At 42.4% G+C, this 14,543-nt stretch overlaps 1 protein-coding gene across 1 annotated transcript; it reads left to right on the top strand.

The window, feature by feature from the left end:
• The first annotated feature begins 2,736 nt into the window (after positions 1–2,736).
• On the top strand, positions 2,737–13,900 carry nr1d2b (nuclear receptor subfamily 1, group D, member 2b). Its single transcript, XM_014969396.2, has 8 exons — positions 2,737–3,191; positions 6,594–6,824; positions 7,470–7,558; positions 8,845–8,989; positions 9,746–10,416; positions 10,575–10,760; positions 10,850–11,060; positions 12,974–13,900. The coding sequence occupies exons 1-8, from the start codon at positions 3,167–3,169 to the stop codon at positions 13,168–13,170; spliced, it is 1,755 nt and encodes a 584-aa protein (XP_014824882.2). The 5' UTR covers positions 2,737–3,166; the 3' UTR covers positions 13,171–13,900.
• The last annotated feature ends 643 nt before the right edge of the window (positions 13,901–14,543 follow it).

Here is a 14,543-nt window from a genome sequence, read left to right as displayed (position 1 = left end):
AATCTTGAATTTATTTGAATATAAATTGCCAAGGAAGATGTTCAGGTAAAGAAAAATGGAAGACAGAGTTATTATCCAACCCCTGAAAATGTGTGTGGTAAAACAGAGGTAGGTTTTAGTCAGCTGTGTCTTCTCTAATTCATTTAGGTCACAGAAAAAAAGATTCCTGGGCTCGATGTGCTTCTCTGTAAAGAAAAACATCTCCTGTTTGGACAGACTGGAAACACTTGGAGCGGACTGTTTACATTGTTGCATGAGCACATCAGAATTTATGCTACGGGTGTGAAGAGCTGAGAGTGGACTTAAATCCATCATGATTGTATCCAACACCAGCACCAGGACTGATCCAGGCAGCAGATTGTTCACACTCCTGGCAGTGTGAACAATCTGCAACAATTATTAAACAATTGTGAACAATTATTAAAATATGATTAAAATATTAATTCTTCTGACTTGAAACAGTATTATTGTTTTGCAGCTGTCCAACCACAGTGAAAGTGACAACGATTCTGTGGAGGGAGGTAAAGATGAGGGTCGTGACAGGGAGGCCTTCCAATGAGCCTTCCGTCACCAAAGATCAGACATTATAAAAGAGTTTGTTTCCTGTAAAGACAACAAAGATTTTTCAAATGATTATTGAGGAGCCCATAAGCTATTTTTGACAACTTACGATTTTCAAAAATTAAAATCCCTACACGTCATTTCATGATGTTTTAAACATCTAATTTCCTGTCAGAAATAAACTTTCAAGTGGAATGAAAATATGGTGAAATCTAAATGTGCCAGAGTTTTGAATAGTTTTGGACCATTCTGCAAGTTAAATGTGGAAATCTATTAATATCTTCAGTCATGGTATGGGACGTGTGGAGATTGTGTAGCGTTGAGGTTTCACAGCACTGAATGCACATGGAAGCCCAATTTCACACAAAAATGTGTTCTAAGAAGTTTTGCTACTTCAGTGGAAACCAGATTTTTACATATCCTGTATAAAATACACAAACACACCAGTTTACACCTGTTTACACCAACGACATGGTACAAGCGATTGTTGCCAAGAGGTCGACCAGGAGGAGTGAATGCTGCAAGTTAGTGAGCCGATGGAATCTGCAGGTTTTCTTAGATACACACTTTTTTAAAAATACTTTGGATAATTAACTGAGATTAATGCACTGTTTGAGAACTAGGATCAACTGGAATGTATGTACAATTGAACTGACTTTTTTTGTAAAGTGCCTCTAGATGACATTTGTTGTGAAGCAGCGCTTTATAAATAAACCATATTAAAGTGAAGGTTGCAGATCTAAAGCTGAGACTATACTTCTGTCATATCAGACAGGAAATCTAATACAATTGCATCTTCTCAAAACACGCTGGATTGTGGTGGCAAAACGTTTTGTACACCAAATTTGATTGGTAGATGAGAGAGAATTTTGCCTTCCACATCATCAAGAATCAGAAGAAAACTCGCACAGGCATCACATGGCTTAACACAAGGACCTTAGAAATTATGCACTTGCTACCACATCAGTCAAATTTCTTAAAGGGGAAACCTCTTTAGCACAATGGAGCTGAAGGTTCTATAACATCCTTATGTCAGCAGAAGACAAGACATTCACATAATGGACAGCTCCTATGGAGTTGTATGAATCCAACAGAAAGGCTCAGGCTTATGTAGGAACCCTTGATGTTAAAATGCCAAAAATATTTCCAGTCAAAATTCTGTTGGATATGAAGTTGATTGCAAATCTGACATCTTTGATCTACGTTTGGTATTCTTATTATGATGTAAGAGTAAAATTGTTTAACACTGTTCGTGAGAAACTGAATACTAAAGACTTCTGGGCACGCTGGCAAGCAGACAGAATTTTATTAGTACATAAGAATGGTAAACACTTAGACCAGTTAAACCTGAACTGGGTATTTATACACTGAATATTCTTTAAGACACAGTTTCAGATTAAAATTTTAATTTGTGAAACCAAAAAAAGACTCTTTTTTTTTACCTACATTAAAATGCGGACTGTCTTTAGAGTAAACAAGCATAACAACTGGAATGCATGAGCTAGTTAAAGTTGCATTGAATCTGTATTTAACCATAGGCAATTGAACTGACCTTTTTTTGTAAAGGTCAGTTTACAAAGATATATAATTAATATATAATATATGTATGTAGATATATAATTAATATATTTATTTTTCATCAGTGACCCATGTCAGTCACCCTGTGTTTGAAGCAATATTACCAACATAAGAAAGCTTCTGCTGATACTTCTTATGGCCCAAAAACATTTAACTGATTAATGATGTTTTCACCAAATCAGGCATTTACCAGAGTTATGATTACAGTTCATAATCACTATAAATCTGAATTAACACAGCAGCTTGAATCTGAGTATTTGTAAGGATAAGCTTTAGAAAGTTAGCTGACAAACAGAACAGGTTTCAGAACAGTCTGGATCAGATGTCTCAGACTGGTCCATGGAATGAAAGCCACTTCTATCTGTCTCTCCACAATCTGTCACAAACAAACGCATCAACAATAAAATCTTTGTGTAAAATTAGTTGATTCCCTTTTTGAAGTGTTTTCAGTACGGTCTGTAAATGAGCAACTTTTTGTTGTTTTCTCAGGACGTCGAACCCGCTTGCCAGGAGCCTTTGTTCGCTCTGGTGAAAGTATGTCAGTGGGTTACATTGACACCATTGCAGGCTGCAGAGGGAGGAGCCGGTGAACTGGGTCACATGGTTGCCCATTGCTCGCTTTCAGAGCCAGTCCTCCTCACCTGGAGCTGCGCTTGTAATGAACCAGTTTTCCGTGTAGGAAGCTCTACAGAAGACGCTCTGTTTCGGTTACTGGAGCAGAGTGAAAGCAGGACGGAACCTTCCGGCTGAGATAAGCCCGGGTTTCGCTGGGGTTTTTTTTTGTTGCGTCATTGAAAGTCGCTTTTTTAAACTTAGTTGGTTTTTTTTTTCATTCCTGTGAGATTCTAACTTGGTTGGGCTGTCTCCTCTGGGCTTCCATTCGATTTTAATGTCCGTGATTTCAGTGTTTTAGCCAAAGCGCAGTTTTTTGCCCCCCGAACGTTATCTACCAGCGACTTTCTAGTTGCTGAGAACCAAATCAAACACGGCTTCAGCAACGAGGTAGCAGAGGGGCAACTCGCAGGATATGGACATGGACTCGAGCAAAGCTGGTGAGTGTCATTTAAACGCCAAGAGACTGCAGCTTGTTGCTGTCAGTTCAGCTGGACTAAAACTGCCTTGTTTTGCCACAAAATTATTCACGGTCGTATAGTAATAAGTTATACTTTGGTCCGTGTTTACATCCAGAATAAGTGCTGATGGTCGTAGCTTAATGCGGTGTGGTAATATTAAACTGGGTTAGGACTGCCGGGTGGGGAGGGGGGGTTGCTGTTGTTGGTGGTCCACTTTGCTTTGGCAGCACTGCAGTCTACTCTTCTCACATGGACCCATCAGCATAGCCATGTGCACATGTGTTTACGCTTCCCTTACGTCTCCGCTCATTGGTCGAGCTGGGCGGTGACGAAGGCATTACATAATTCACCCCGCCGTGAAGTGTGGGGTTTTTTGCTGCGGATACACGTGAGGCGGCGCGAGGTGACCTAGTTTTCCAGTGGAGGAGCATGCTAGCTCCACGTGGGGTGCGGCGAAAGACTTCAGAATTTAGTGGTGCATTCAGGGCACATCGGAAATGTTAGACTAAAAATCTTATCCAAAGATTTCCAGAATCTTATTCAAAAATTTCCAGTGAAAATATTGTGTGGACGTGCTATTTATTCAGATTCTGTGGTTGAAAATGGTTTCCCTTGTAGTTTTATACATCAGCACAGTTTTAAACGTTATATTTGTTTGAACTGTAAAACTCTACTTTTAAACCCATCTTTAAGAAGACAGTGCTAACGACATATTTTATTTAGAAAAATGTTTTTTAATAAAACATTTGATCATTTAGAATCTATTTTTACACACTAGCGTTACATAAAACCGTTTTTTTCCGAGCAGACTTTAAATGCAGCATCGTTTTACAGAATTCAGTGTTCCAGTTTTTTTTTTCTTTATTTTTGGGCGGAGTTTCCTAGAATGCATCATAAAATCTTTGCTTTGTTGTTTTGCATTTGCTCTTTTGTGTATGTGCCTGATTGTTGCTTGTTGGAATAATCGTGGACATGCATTTATTTTCCTGACACTTTGTCAGCAGTGAGCCTCTTTATGTGGGTTTGACCAGCTGACATTTGCTGAAACAAATGGATTATATCAGGCCTCCTGTTGCATCTTAATTGCTGTGAGATGTTGGTAACTCAAAATGAAATTCATCATAAATAAACCCCTTAAATGCCTCGGAGCACTAATGATGCTCTTTTGAGGCTTTCCAATTCGACTGGTTGCAATGAAGGTCCAGCCTACCTGCCTTATACACACACACACACACACACACACACACACCCATGTGAAGCTGACATTATGTAACCGTTGTTATCTAATCACCAAGATGGGCAGGGGTAAGAAATCAGGTCAGCCTGTCATGGCTGCCTGGAGGTGGGGATGAGAGGGTGTGGGGAAACGAGCAACAATATGAGCTTTTTGTGAGCTCTGATCTGACTTCTTTACTTAAAGTGGGTTAGTTCCAGTCAGGGCAGGCATCTGGGAGTGGCTCTCTGGGTTTGGCCTCACCAAGGGGGAGAGGAAGACTGCATCAGCTGGAAGAACTGTTGGAGCTGAACTCCCAGATTTAACAGTGAGACACTCAGGAGAGAGCCAGCTAAAGAAACCTAGAGACCTCGGATCAATAGAGGCTAAATGTGGGATGCCTGAAGAAGCTCATTCTTTCCTAACATTCTGTTGAAATATCAAGGTTTCTCAATATTTACAGGATAAAAGGGAGCAAGATAAAATCACTTATTTATAGTAGGAGAACATCGATTTAATAATATACTAGTTTGTATAATGTATAATGACATTTATTTATTTGGATTTTAGAATCAAATCAAAAGCTATGGTTCAGATGCCACTTTCATTTTTCATTTCTCATTTTCTATTATCTGGACTCGAATGAAGTAGAAAACTTGCTTAGGGTGCAGAAGATTGTTGGTGACTTTTGAAAAAATAAAGTATTTCTTCTTATGGTGCCCCCTAAGACTGTGCTCCCCTAGGTAGTGAGCCACAATAGCCGTATCGAAATGGTGAAGCAAACTGATGACACCTTCGTTTATATATATATATATATATATATATATATATATATATATATATATATATATATATATATATATAAAGTAATATACTTGTAATTACATAATTGAATTGACTGACTACTGTATATATGTATATTAAATAATGCTGAAATGCAGTGGCATGTACAGGCATTTTGAGGGTCAGGTGCTCAAGTGGGTGAGACAAATGGAGCTACTGGCAGAGCTTTGATTGGACCTCTTGCACAATTTTCTAAATCTCTCTTCAAATGTACATACATTCACAATAAAATAAAAGCCTTTCTTTGATTATATATTTAATTTAAAACAGATGAGAACAATTTGAAGCAGAATTTCAGAGGCTTACTCCATACCTGCTAACATCTGCTGAAGCAAAAAAAAAGACACCTACATAGTGGAGTCCTGAGAAGCAAGCCGTTTTTTGGGTCCAGTGACATGGGAGGGAAAAAAACCTCCAAACAAGGATGCAATTTAAGTAAGATTAATACAACAGAACCCTGATCATGTTAGGCAAAATTACCAAAATGTGGGGTTCTTGTACTCTGGGCTTTAAAATCTAGAAATGATAACTTGGGCCACACACAATACAAGTAAAACATTTTAAAATGGCACTTTTTTCCTCCAGAGGACAAAGGCCGGGTGCTCTAGCACCACCTGGTGTCTACCAGCATGTACTTGCTGAGATGGATTCCGTTGTAATTTGGTCCCATAGAAACTCCATAGGATTGAAAAAGACTTGGCCTTGTTGCTCCTTTAGTTTCCACAGTATGAATCTTTCCAGGCAGTTAAATTATTATTATTATTATTTTTTTTTTTTTGTGTAGAGTAAAGTGACAAAAGTAGTCGCATTCTTTCAGCCTGCTGACCTGCAGTGTGGAGCAGCAAATGAGAGGAGCAATGTCTGGTCACTCCTCTTTATCAGGACTCTCATTTTTTAAAAAGGTTGTATTGGCTGTAGTGGCATTTATTTGAGAGAGGTCAGACAGGAAAGTGGGTAATGAGAGTGGGGGAAGACGTGGCAAAAGTCACCAGGCCGGGACTCGAACCTGTGACAGCAACATCGAGGACTAATGCCTCCACACATGGAGGAATTTTATCCCTGTGCCACCACAGCGCCCAAATCTGGGCTGCTATTAAAGGGATTTAAAGTTGAGGAGTGGAGCAAGGGAAAGTTTCAATCCCTCAGCGTAGCTGGATGCTGGCATAGAGACGCATGATGATAAATTAGAGGGTTTGGGTTTATTACTTTCCAAGGAGCCACTCTGTCTGTTGGTCTTTTAAAGGGGCCTTGAACTGCCGTTTGTCATGTTTTTAGTCCATGTCATCTCACAGCGCCCCATCCACCCTTTCCCTCTGCATCACCAGGAGGCGTGATCGCCTACATCAGCTCCTCCAGCTCCTCCTCCAGCCCAGACTCCTGCCACAGCGACTCCTCCAACGGCAGCTACCAGTCGTCCTCGCCTCGGCGTGGCTCCTCGCCCAGCCGGGGGCGGCCGGGCCAGCTGATGGACCCGCCGCTCGCCGGCGGTCGCCAGAACCTTCCTGGGTCTCAGGGAGGCGGCCGCTCCTCATCCTCGGGAAAATGTGGGATCACAAGTAAGCAGCACACTCCTCCATGCGCTGTGCGGAACTGCTGCAGGGATCCCTGCGAGGTCCACGGCTCGGTTCTGCTCCGGGATGGACTGCTTGATGCAATTCATGCAAAGCTGCAGTTTAGGTTTAGGTTCTTTGAAATAAAATGAAGCATAAAAATATACTGAAGCAGCGACTTGGAATGTATTTTCAGTATTTTTTTAATTTAATATTAAATCAGTTCCATTTTTAAGTCATGTAATATTGTTATATTGTAACAGGAAAGTATTAAAAAATTTAAACTGGTTATAGAAAATATTTTATTTTTCCCTTTTCAGTTTATTTCATTCATTTAGTTCAAATTAATGTAAATCATATAAATTCATAAGAAATCTTTTTTCAACATTTATTTCTTTATGTCTGCATTTATTTTCCCACAGTTTCTATTTCTAAATGATAACCACCACCTCCTGCAGATTTTCTGCGCCAGTATTCCCAGGGCTTTTATAGGCCAGATATTCTGGTGAAGTTGTCATGAAATGTGTGTGTGTGCGCGTGTGTGTGTGTGTGCGTGCGTGTGTGTGTGTGTGTGTGTGCGTGTGTATGTGTGTGTGTGTGTGTGTGTTCTGGTGACATGCCTCTCAGAGCCTGTGTTTTTGTGCCGATCAGAAATCAACGGCCTGGTGCTGCTGTGTAAGGTGTGCGGCGACGTGGCCTCTGGTTTCCACTATGGGGTCCACGCCTGCGAGGGCTGCAAGGTGAGGATGCCCCTCTTCCCCCCACCCTCTACACTCTCCCCTCAGTCTCTTTGCCTGGCTCTGCTGCAGCTGAACTGGGTCACTGCAGGCACAGCTTTCTCTGTGAAACTAGTTCTCTCTTCTCATTCATGTGAGCCAACCACTACGCCTGATCAGGATGTGCATGCATCCTTAAAAAGTCGTAAATTCATGAATCTAAATTAAAGCCTTAAAATGTAAATTTTAAGGCCTTAAGATGTAAGCTGGCCTTGAATATGCTAATACATATTTTTTGTGGTGGCAGGACTATTTAACCTCATATATGAAGCTTTTTTTTTTTACTTTTCTGTCAGACAAAAGTTTGAGTCACACACACATCTTCACTGTGTACTGTGACTCGAGGTGGTTGAGTCTACTGCTAACTAGTTGCTAATATACCTGTGCTAGCTAGCAAGGTGGCCAATTAGCTTTTTTGGATCTATGATGAGTAAGTGCAAATTTCTTGCCGGTTGGCTGGACAACATTTTGTTTTTCCACTGTCTCACTTCTGTTACCACTCTACCCTATCTACACACTGTGACTAAGGCAGAGTTTGTAGCAGGGACCAGAGGAGGATTGGGTTTTTATGTAAAAAAAAAAAAAACTACCTTTTTGAGCTTTATATCATGTTCTAATGTTATTTCCTCATCATAAACATGTAATGATGTGCTGAAGGCGGAGAGCTTCTTAAAGACACAAGTCATCAAAGTGCTAAGTTAAATTTTTAAGTTGTGTAGATATATATATATAATATTTTGTAACTCAAGGTAATAAAACCTTAGTTACTTGATTGCGCTATAAAATTGTCACTGTGTGACTGTTCTGTCTGCTTAAATTTCATCAAAGGTGCCATTAAAAAGATCTTAAAGTCTTAAATTTGACTTGCTGAAACCTGTAGACACCCCATTGATGCACATTCTCACACACGCACACCGTCACAAAACTGCTGTACGTTCAGTTCTGTAGAAGATAAAAATGCTCAGAGGTGTTGTGAGGTGCAGCTCGTTTATAATGCAGCTCTTTAAACTCTTCATGAAGCTTGTGAAGCAGACAGTGATGTCATGATTCCTTGATGTTTAACAGCTGAATGATGATTCCTGTGGAATTCCCACAGTGTCCCGTCATGGAGCAGAGCTCCCACCATAAGCTTAACTCCCACAGCCCAGAAAATGGAGCACTCACCATGCTGTTTTTGTGTGTATGTGTGTGTGTGTGTGTGTGTGTGTGTGTGTGTGTGTGTGTGTGTGTGTGTGTGTGTGTGTGTTCAGGGCTTCTTCAGGAGGAGCATCCAGCAGAACATCCAGTATAAGAAGTGCCTTAAGAGTGAGAGCTGCCCCATCATGAGGATGAACAGGAACCGCTGCCAGCAGTGCCGCTTCAAGAAATGCCTCATGGTGGGGATGTCCCGAGACTGTAAGTGTGTGAGGACACCAGCCCAGCCTCAGGTGGCAAACTGGATAGATGCAAATAATAGAAATAAACTGGTTGGCCTTGTTCATTATGTCCAACCAAAAGTATTTACACCCTGCAAACATTTACCAGCCTAATAAATATTTCTATGAAGAATTATCTGTAAAACTTAGACAAAGGTAGAACTTCATAAGATGTTCAACAAACTTTGTGTGTTGGAGTTCTTATAAAATTACATCTTTATTCTGTTATTATTCTGACTCTATTTTGGTAATGATATGACCTTATTCTTGTTTTTTTGTTGTTTTTTTTAAAAAGAGAAACCTGACCTGAATTCAAAGTCCAAGTAAGCAGAAGCTGTAAAACAAGATGGTGGCCCTGGATTTGCTGACATCACTTTGGACTATGGTGGAAAAACCATCCAGATTTCCAAAAATGAAACATTGAAAAAGATTTTATTAACTTTAATTAGTTCATGAAATCAACTTATCTTCCAGCTGTAGCTGAAGTTTATGCTCAGAAGACACACTCATTCATTCATTATTATTATTATTATTATTATTGTTATTGTTATTGTTATTATCCCTTTGTGTTGGTCTAACAGGGTGGATGCTTGTGGTTGCAACGTAACAAAATGTGTGAAGGGTGTAAATACTTTAGCGTGGCTCTGTAGGTTTGTCAGTTTCCGTGTTTTATTGCTCTAACATCCAGAATGCTAACGTCAAAGCGAGCTAAAGTGACCCTCTTCCCACTGTTCAGCTGTGCGCTTCGGTCGGATCCCCAAGCGGGAGAAGCAGCGCATGCTGCTGGAGATGCAGAGCGCCATGAACAGCATGATGAGCGGCGGCCATCTGCAGAGCGAGCTGAGTCAGCCGCACGCCGCCGGTGAGGCCGCCCCGCTAACCGCCCCCGCTGAGAAGGCCGGCCCCGCCCCCTCCCCTTCAGGCTCCAGCCAGTCGGACTCCAGCTCCGACCCCGACGGTGCCGTTCCCATGGATACCGGCTCCAGCTCGCCGTCCCCCAGTGTGTCGGACAGCGGCGAGGACGAGGTGATCGGCTCGGTGACCAGGGCCCATCAGGAGACGTTCATGTACAACCAAGAGCAAAGCAGCCGGGCCCCCGAGGGTCCGCCCAGACCCCTCAACAGGGATTTAAACCAAGCCGCCCCCGTCCAGCTCTCAGAGCAGGGCCGGGACGTCTGGAACCGCCGCAACAACTCTGTCAACATGGCGGGACACAGCCTCCTGTCCATCCTGGGACAGCCTCACAGCCAGCTGGACAACCAGTGTCCAATCAGAGCGTCCCGCAGCGCCGGCACCAGCCACAGCCCTGCCTACATACACGGAGCCGTCAGAGCTCTGCCCACTGAGCCCTGCCCCGGCGGCGTCTACAGCGGGGGTGCCTGGAGAGGAGGCAGCAGAATGTACCTGGTAAGACGGGTGCAGCACGGCGCTGGGACAGAGCGTGGCTGTCCCTCATGTGTTTGTCTCACTGCAGCTCATTTACGTGTGTGGAGACACAGTGGAGGACACTTAGGGTCTCTGGTTGTCCCAGTCCTGTTGAGTCCTAATTGGTTGTCTGTCTGCAGGTCTGTCCAATGAATACGTCCCCTCAAGTGGACCCGCACAAGTCGGGCCAGGATGTGTGGGAGGAGTTCTCCCACAGCTTCACCCCTGCCGTCAGGGAGGTAGTGGAGTTTGCCAAGAAGATCCCCGGCTTCAGGGAGCTGTCCCAGCATGACCAGATCAGCCTGCTGAAGGCTGGCACCTTCGAGGTACGCCCCGTCCCCTCATCCGCTCTACCCCCGTCCTCCAGTCCCTCAGGGTTAGAAATAGAATAGAAACGGCCTTTCTTGTCCTGCAGGTGCTGGTGGTCCGCTTCGCCTCGCTGTTCCATGTGAAGGAGCGCTCCGTCACCTTCCTGGGGGGACAGAAGTACAGCGTGGACGCTCTGAGGACCATGGGCTCTGGGGACCTGCTCAGTTCCATGTTTGACTTCTGTGAGAAGCTGATGAACCTGGGGCTGAGCGAGGAGGAGATGAGCCTGTTCATGGCTGTGGTCCTGGTGTCAGCCGGTGGGTCCCTTCACTCTGCTGCTCCTTTTAGTTGCATTTTAAAGATTCAAATCAACAGAATAGTCTGATAATATTCAGATTATTTCACATGATGTTTTTATGTATGAAGTAAGAGGTCTAAAAATAATCAACAGCAGCTGCCATCAAGTTTTCATGTTTGATAGTCAGGAGCTGTGTTTCTACTTAGCATAAAATTGCACAAATTGGAGTTATAAAAATAAATGTGTTTAATTGAAATGCAACAATTTTGAGAAAAATTAAATACTTTAAGAAAGGTTGTGGTAAACTGAGACCCAGTCGACTCGATGGTTACTGCTAAAAACACAAAAAAAATGTTTAATGTGTTTAGCTGTTTAGCTTTAATGTCAGCTAATATTTTGTGCTTAGCGGTTTAGTTTTAACTTGAGCTAATTTTAAATTTTTATTTTGTTTAGCAATGACGTCAGCTAATTTCTTAAATGTGGTTAGCAGTTGTAGTGTTAGCGTAGCCGTTTAGCAAATTAGTGATGATATTAAATAGTTAGCTGACCCCGTAGTGGCTTAGCTAACTGCTAGCTGTGCCCACACTTGTGTAATTCGCAGATTTTAGTGTATAAATTCACCATTACAACCATGATGACTATTTAGAAACATGTCCAGCAGAGAAAGGAAACAAATCAAGGAAATGTACATAAGTTCTATGGTCCACAATATGTAGGCTATGATTTGACGCCAAACACATTCATCGAATTGACAACTTCAGAGCAAAAATACATTTTCCATGTCAACCATCTACGATCATTTATGATTTCTGTGGGTCCAATTATGTATGAACTGAAGCGAAAAATATTCGTTTGTGATAAATATTGGCAAATTTAATGCAAAAGTAGATTTTCTTTGATGGCCATCTTGAATTTTTCAGTGGTTTTTTTGTCCATAAACATCTGCACCAAGTTATGTTCTTGTATCTGTGTGTGAAAGTTTTCGCTGAAATATGAAGTTATCTGCTGCACCATGTCTTTGCTTTATTGAAATTAAATTACAAATGACAGAAAATGTTTTCAAATCTCATTTTTTATTTTAATCAGCACTTCTCTGAGTTTACATGAATTCAAAGTCCAACTAAACAGACGTTGTACAACGTCTGTTTAGTTGGACTCTGAACTACGGAAGCCCAAGGAGTACATTAGTGGGGGGAAAAAAGTCTCTTACCAAAATTGAGATCTTCATAACCAGCCCAGCTATTTGTGCTGCACATGATCAGAGGAAAACTGGGAGGAGGCTGAGTGTCCACAGGGTGGCGCTAACGCAGTGGCTTAGAGAAGGAAAGCAGAAGGGCTTTGATCCTGACAACTAAATCTGATCAGTGAGATGTTTGTGTCCAAGAGGTCTTGAATGCCCACTGAACACTTCTCAGGTGGGTCTCTGAGGGCCCCCTGTGGGGTCCAGAGGGTCCCACACCTTTCAGGAGACAAACCCAGAGGCCCCAGAGCCACAACTGGCTCTTTGGACCTTTGACTATAAATGATAAACAACTGAAGTTGTAGATACTCTTGTCAGATTTTCTTGGAATAATTGCATTTAATTTCCATAAATGACTCTAAAAGTGGCAGTAATTTTTATGTGGATCTATCTGTTGTTGGGCTGGAAACTTTGTGCAAATGTCAGCATCCCATATGAAAAAATGTAACCTAGAAATAGGAGTAAAAATGGTGGTTGTTTGAAAATGACAACAGATTTTCTGCAGTAGAGATTACCAAAGAATTATAAGTTATATTTTATTCTAAAGGTCAGGCAGTATTTGTGGCTCTAAAGTCATTTGATTTAGCAGAAATGGCTCTTTGAATTTTAAAGGTTTCTGTGCTGAACTGATGAAATGATCAGGTGTGGTCAGTCGATGTGTCTGAACGTCTCTGCCTCCCGTCTCCCTGCAGACCGCTCCGGCATCGAGAACGTGAACTCTGTGGAGGCGCTGCAGGAGACGCTGATCCGCGCGCTGCGGAGCCTCATCACCAGGAACCACCCCAATGAGTCGGCCATCTTCACCAAGCTGCTGCTGAAGCTGCCCGACCTGCGCTCCCTCAACAACATGCACTCTGAGCAGCTGCTGGCCTTCAAGGTCCATTCCTGAACTCTGGCACAGCCTGAACGGGTCCCGGGTTGGGCCCCGGCCCCGGGTCGGGCCCTGGGTCCTGCCCCGGCAGCTGTGCGTCCCCATGCCGTACTGTAGGCTGACGCAGCCGCACCGCGCCACCTCCATGTGTTGTGTTTGTGTGTAGCAGCTGTTCAGCGCTTAGAAGCACTTTCCTGTCTTGTGACTAAGGTTTCTGCATTCATAGTGCAATATGTGACTGCTTTGTTTGACATGGACAGCGTAGCAGTGGTTTCCAGTGGCTTACAGCACTCTGAATGTCGTGGAGGCGCTGACACTTTCCAGGGGGCCATCACAGAAGAGAGAATGTAGCTGAAACTGAATGATGTCTTATTTGACCCTTGTGGTGTTGTTGTCCATGTTCTGATCAAAGTGACTAATCTGATGACTGATGGATGGCACGCTGACACTCTGGATTCTCAGCTACTGAGAAGTTACTGCAGACACCAGCGGCTCCCCAGTGGCTGACTGGGCTCCGACCTGTTGGGTAGAACCTGACTGTAGTATTAGTGAAGTGACTGAGCTGTCAGAGCTGCTGGTGTTCACATCATTTAGTTTAGTTTTTAATATCCAGAGCTTCTGTCAGCGTGTGGAATGGGTCGCAGGAAACCAATTTCTATAGAAAGTATATATAGAATCTAAATATGTACTGTTATACATGACCATATGGATAACTATCTATAAAAATAAATTTTATAAGTGAGGTGAAGTTTTTTGTGTCGAGTATCTCAATTATAAATGAAAGTTTTTTCTCATATAAGAACAGTAAAAACTCAGTGTGCCGTTTTCTAGTCCGTCAGCAGAGGGCGTCAGTGCTGCTCTGACTCCAAATCGAAGACCCAAGAGAGGAAGCTGAGTGTCCACAGGGTGGCGCTGTGGACACTCAGCCACAGTTAGGTTTTCACAGCCTACTTTTAATAAATTTAGTAAGTTAGGAACCAAAGTCCAAACATTGACCCAGACTGTAAAGAGCCTGTGAGGATTGCTGTGAAAAATGTTTAAAGCCAAGAATGTGCAGAGATTCCACATGATCTGGGCTTTATGTCTGTTTTTCCTAATGACTTAAACATATGATGGAATGATTAGCAAGTCTAGAAATACAGGAAATATTCAGTAAAATATGAAATGATGTTCAATAACATAAGTTAACATATAAATTAGGGATGTGCCGATCAGGTTTTTTCCTGCCGATACCGATCACCCATGAGGGCCGATACACCGATACCGATCACCGATACCGATCACATTATTATTATTATTTTTTATCATAAACACTACCGGTTACATTATGTGGAAAAAGGAACCATGAATTCACCTTAATTTAGACAAAAACTTGTTTTTAATAACTTTTT

This window comes from Poecilia mexicana, unplaced genomic scaffold (assembly GCF_051168715.1).
Source record: "Poecilia mexicana isolate PSO_F unplaced genomic scaffold, ASM5116871v1 scaffold_11, whole genome shotgun sequence".
Taxonomy (NCBI): Eukaryota; Metazoa; Chordata; class Actinopteri; order Cyprinodontiformes; family Poeciliidae; genus Poecilia; species Poecilia mexicana.
This window is presented reverse-complemented; position numbering and strand designations above follow the sequence as displayed.

Excerpts from the sequence above, each read along its gene's own strand:
- nr1d2b (XM_014969396.2), top strand. The coding sequence starts at position 3,167 with ATGGACATGGACTCGAGCAAAGCTG. Across the intron at positions 3,192-6,593 it reads CATGGACTCGAGCAAAGCTG|GAGGCGTGATCGCCTACATC; the intron begins GTGAGTGTCATT and ends CTGCATCACCAG. Across the intron at positions 10,417-10,574 it reads GAGGCAGCAGAATGTACCTG|GTCTGTCCAATGAATACGTC; the intron begins GTAAGACGGGTG and ends GTCTGTCTGCAG.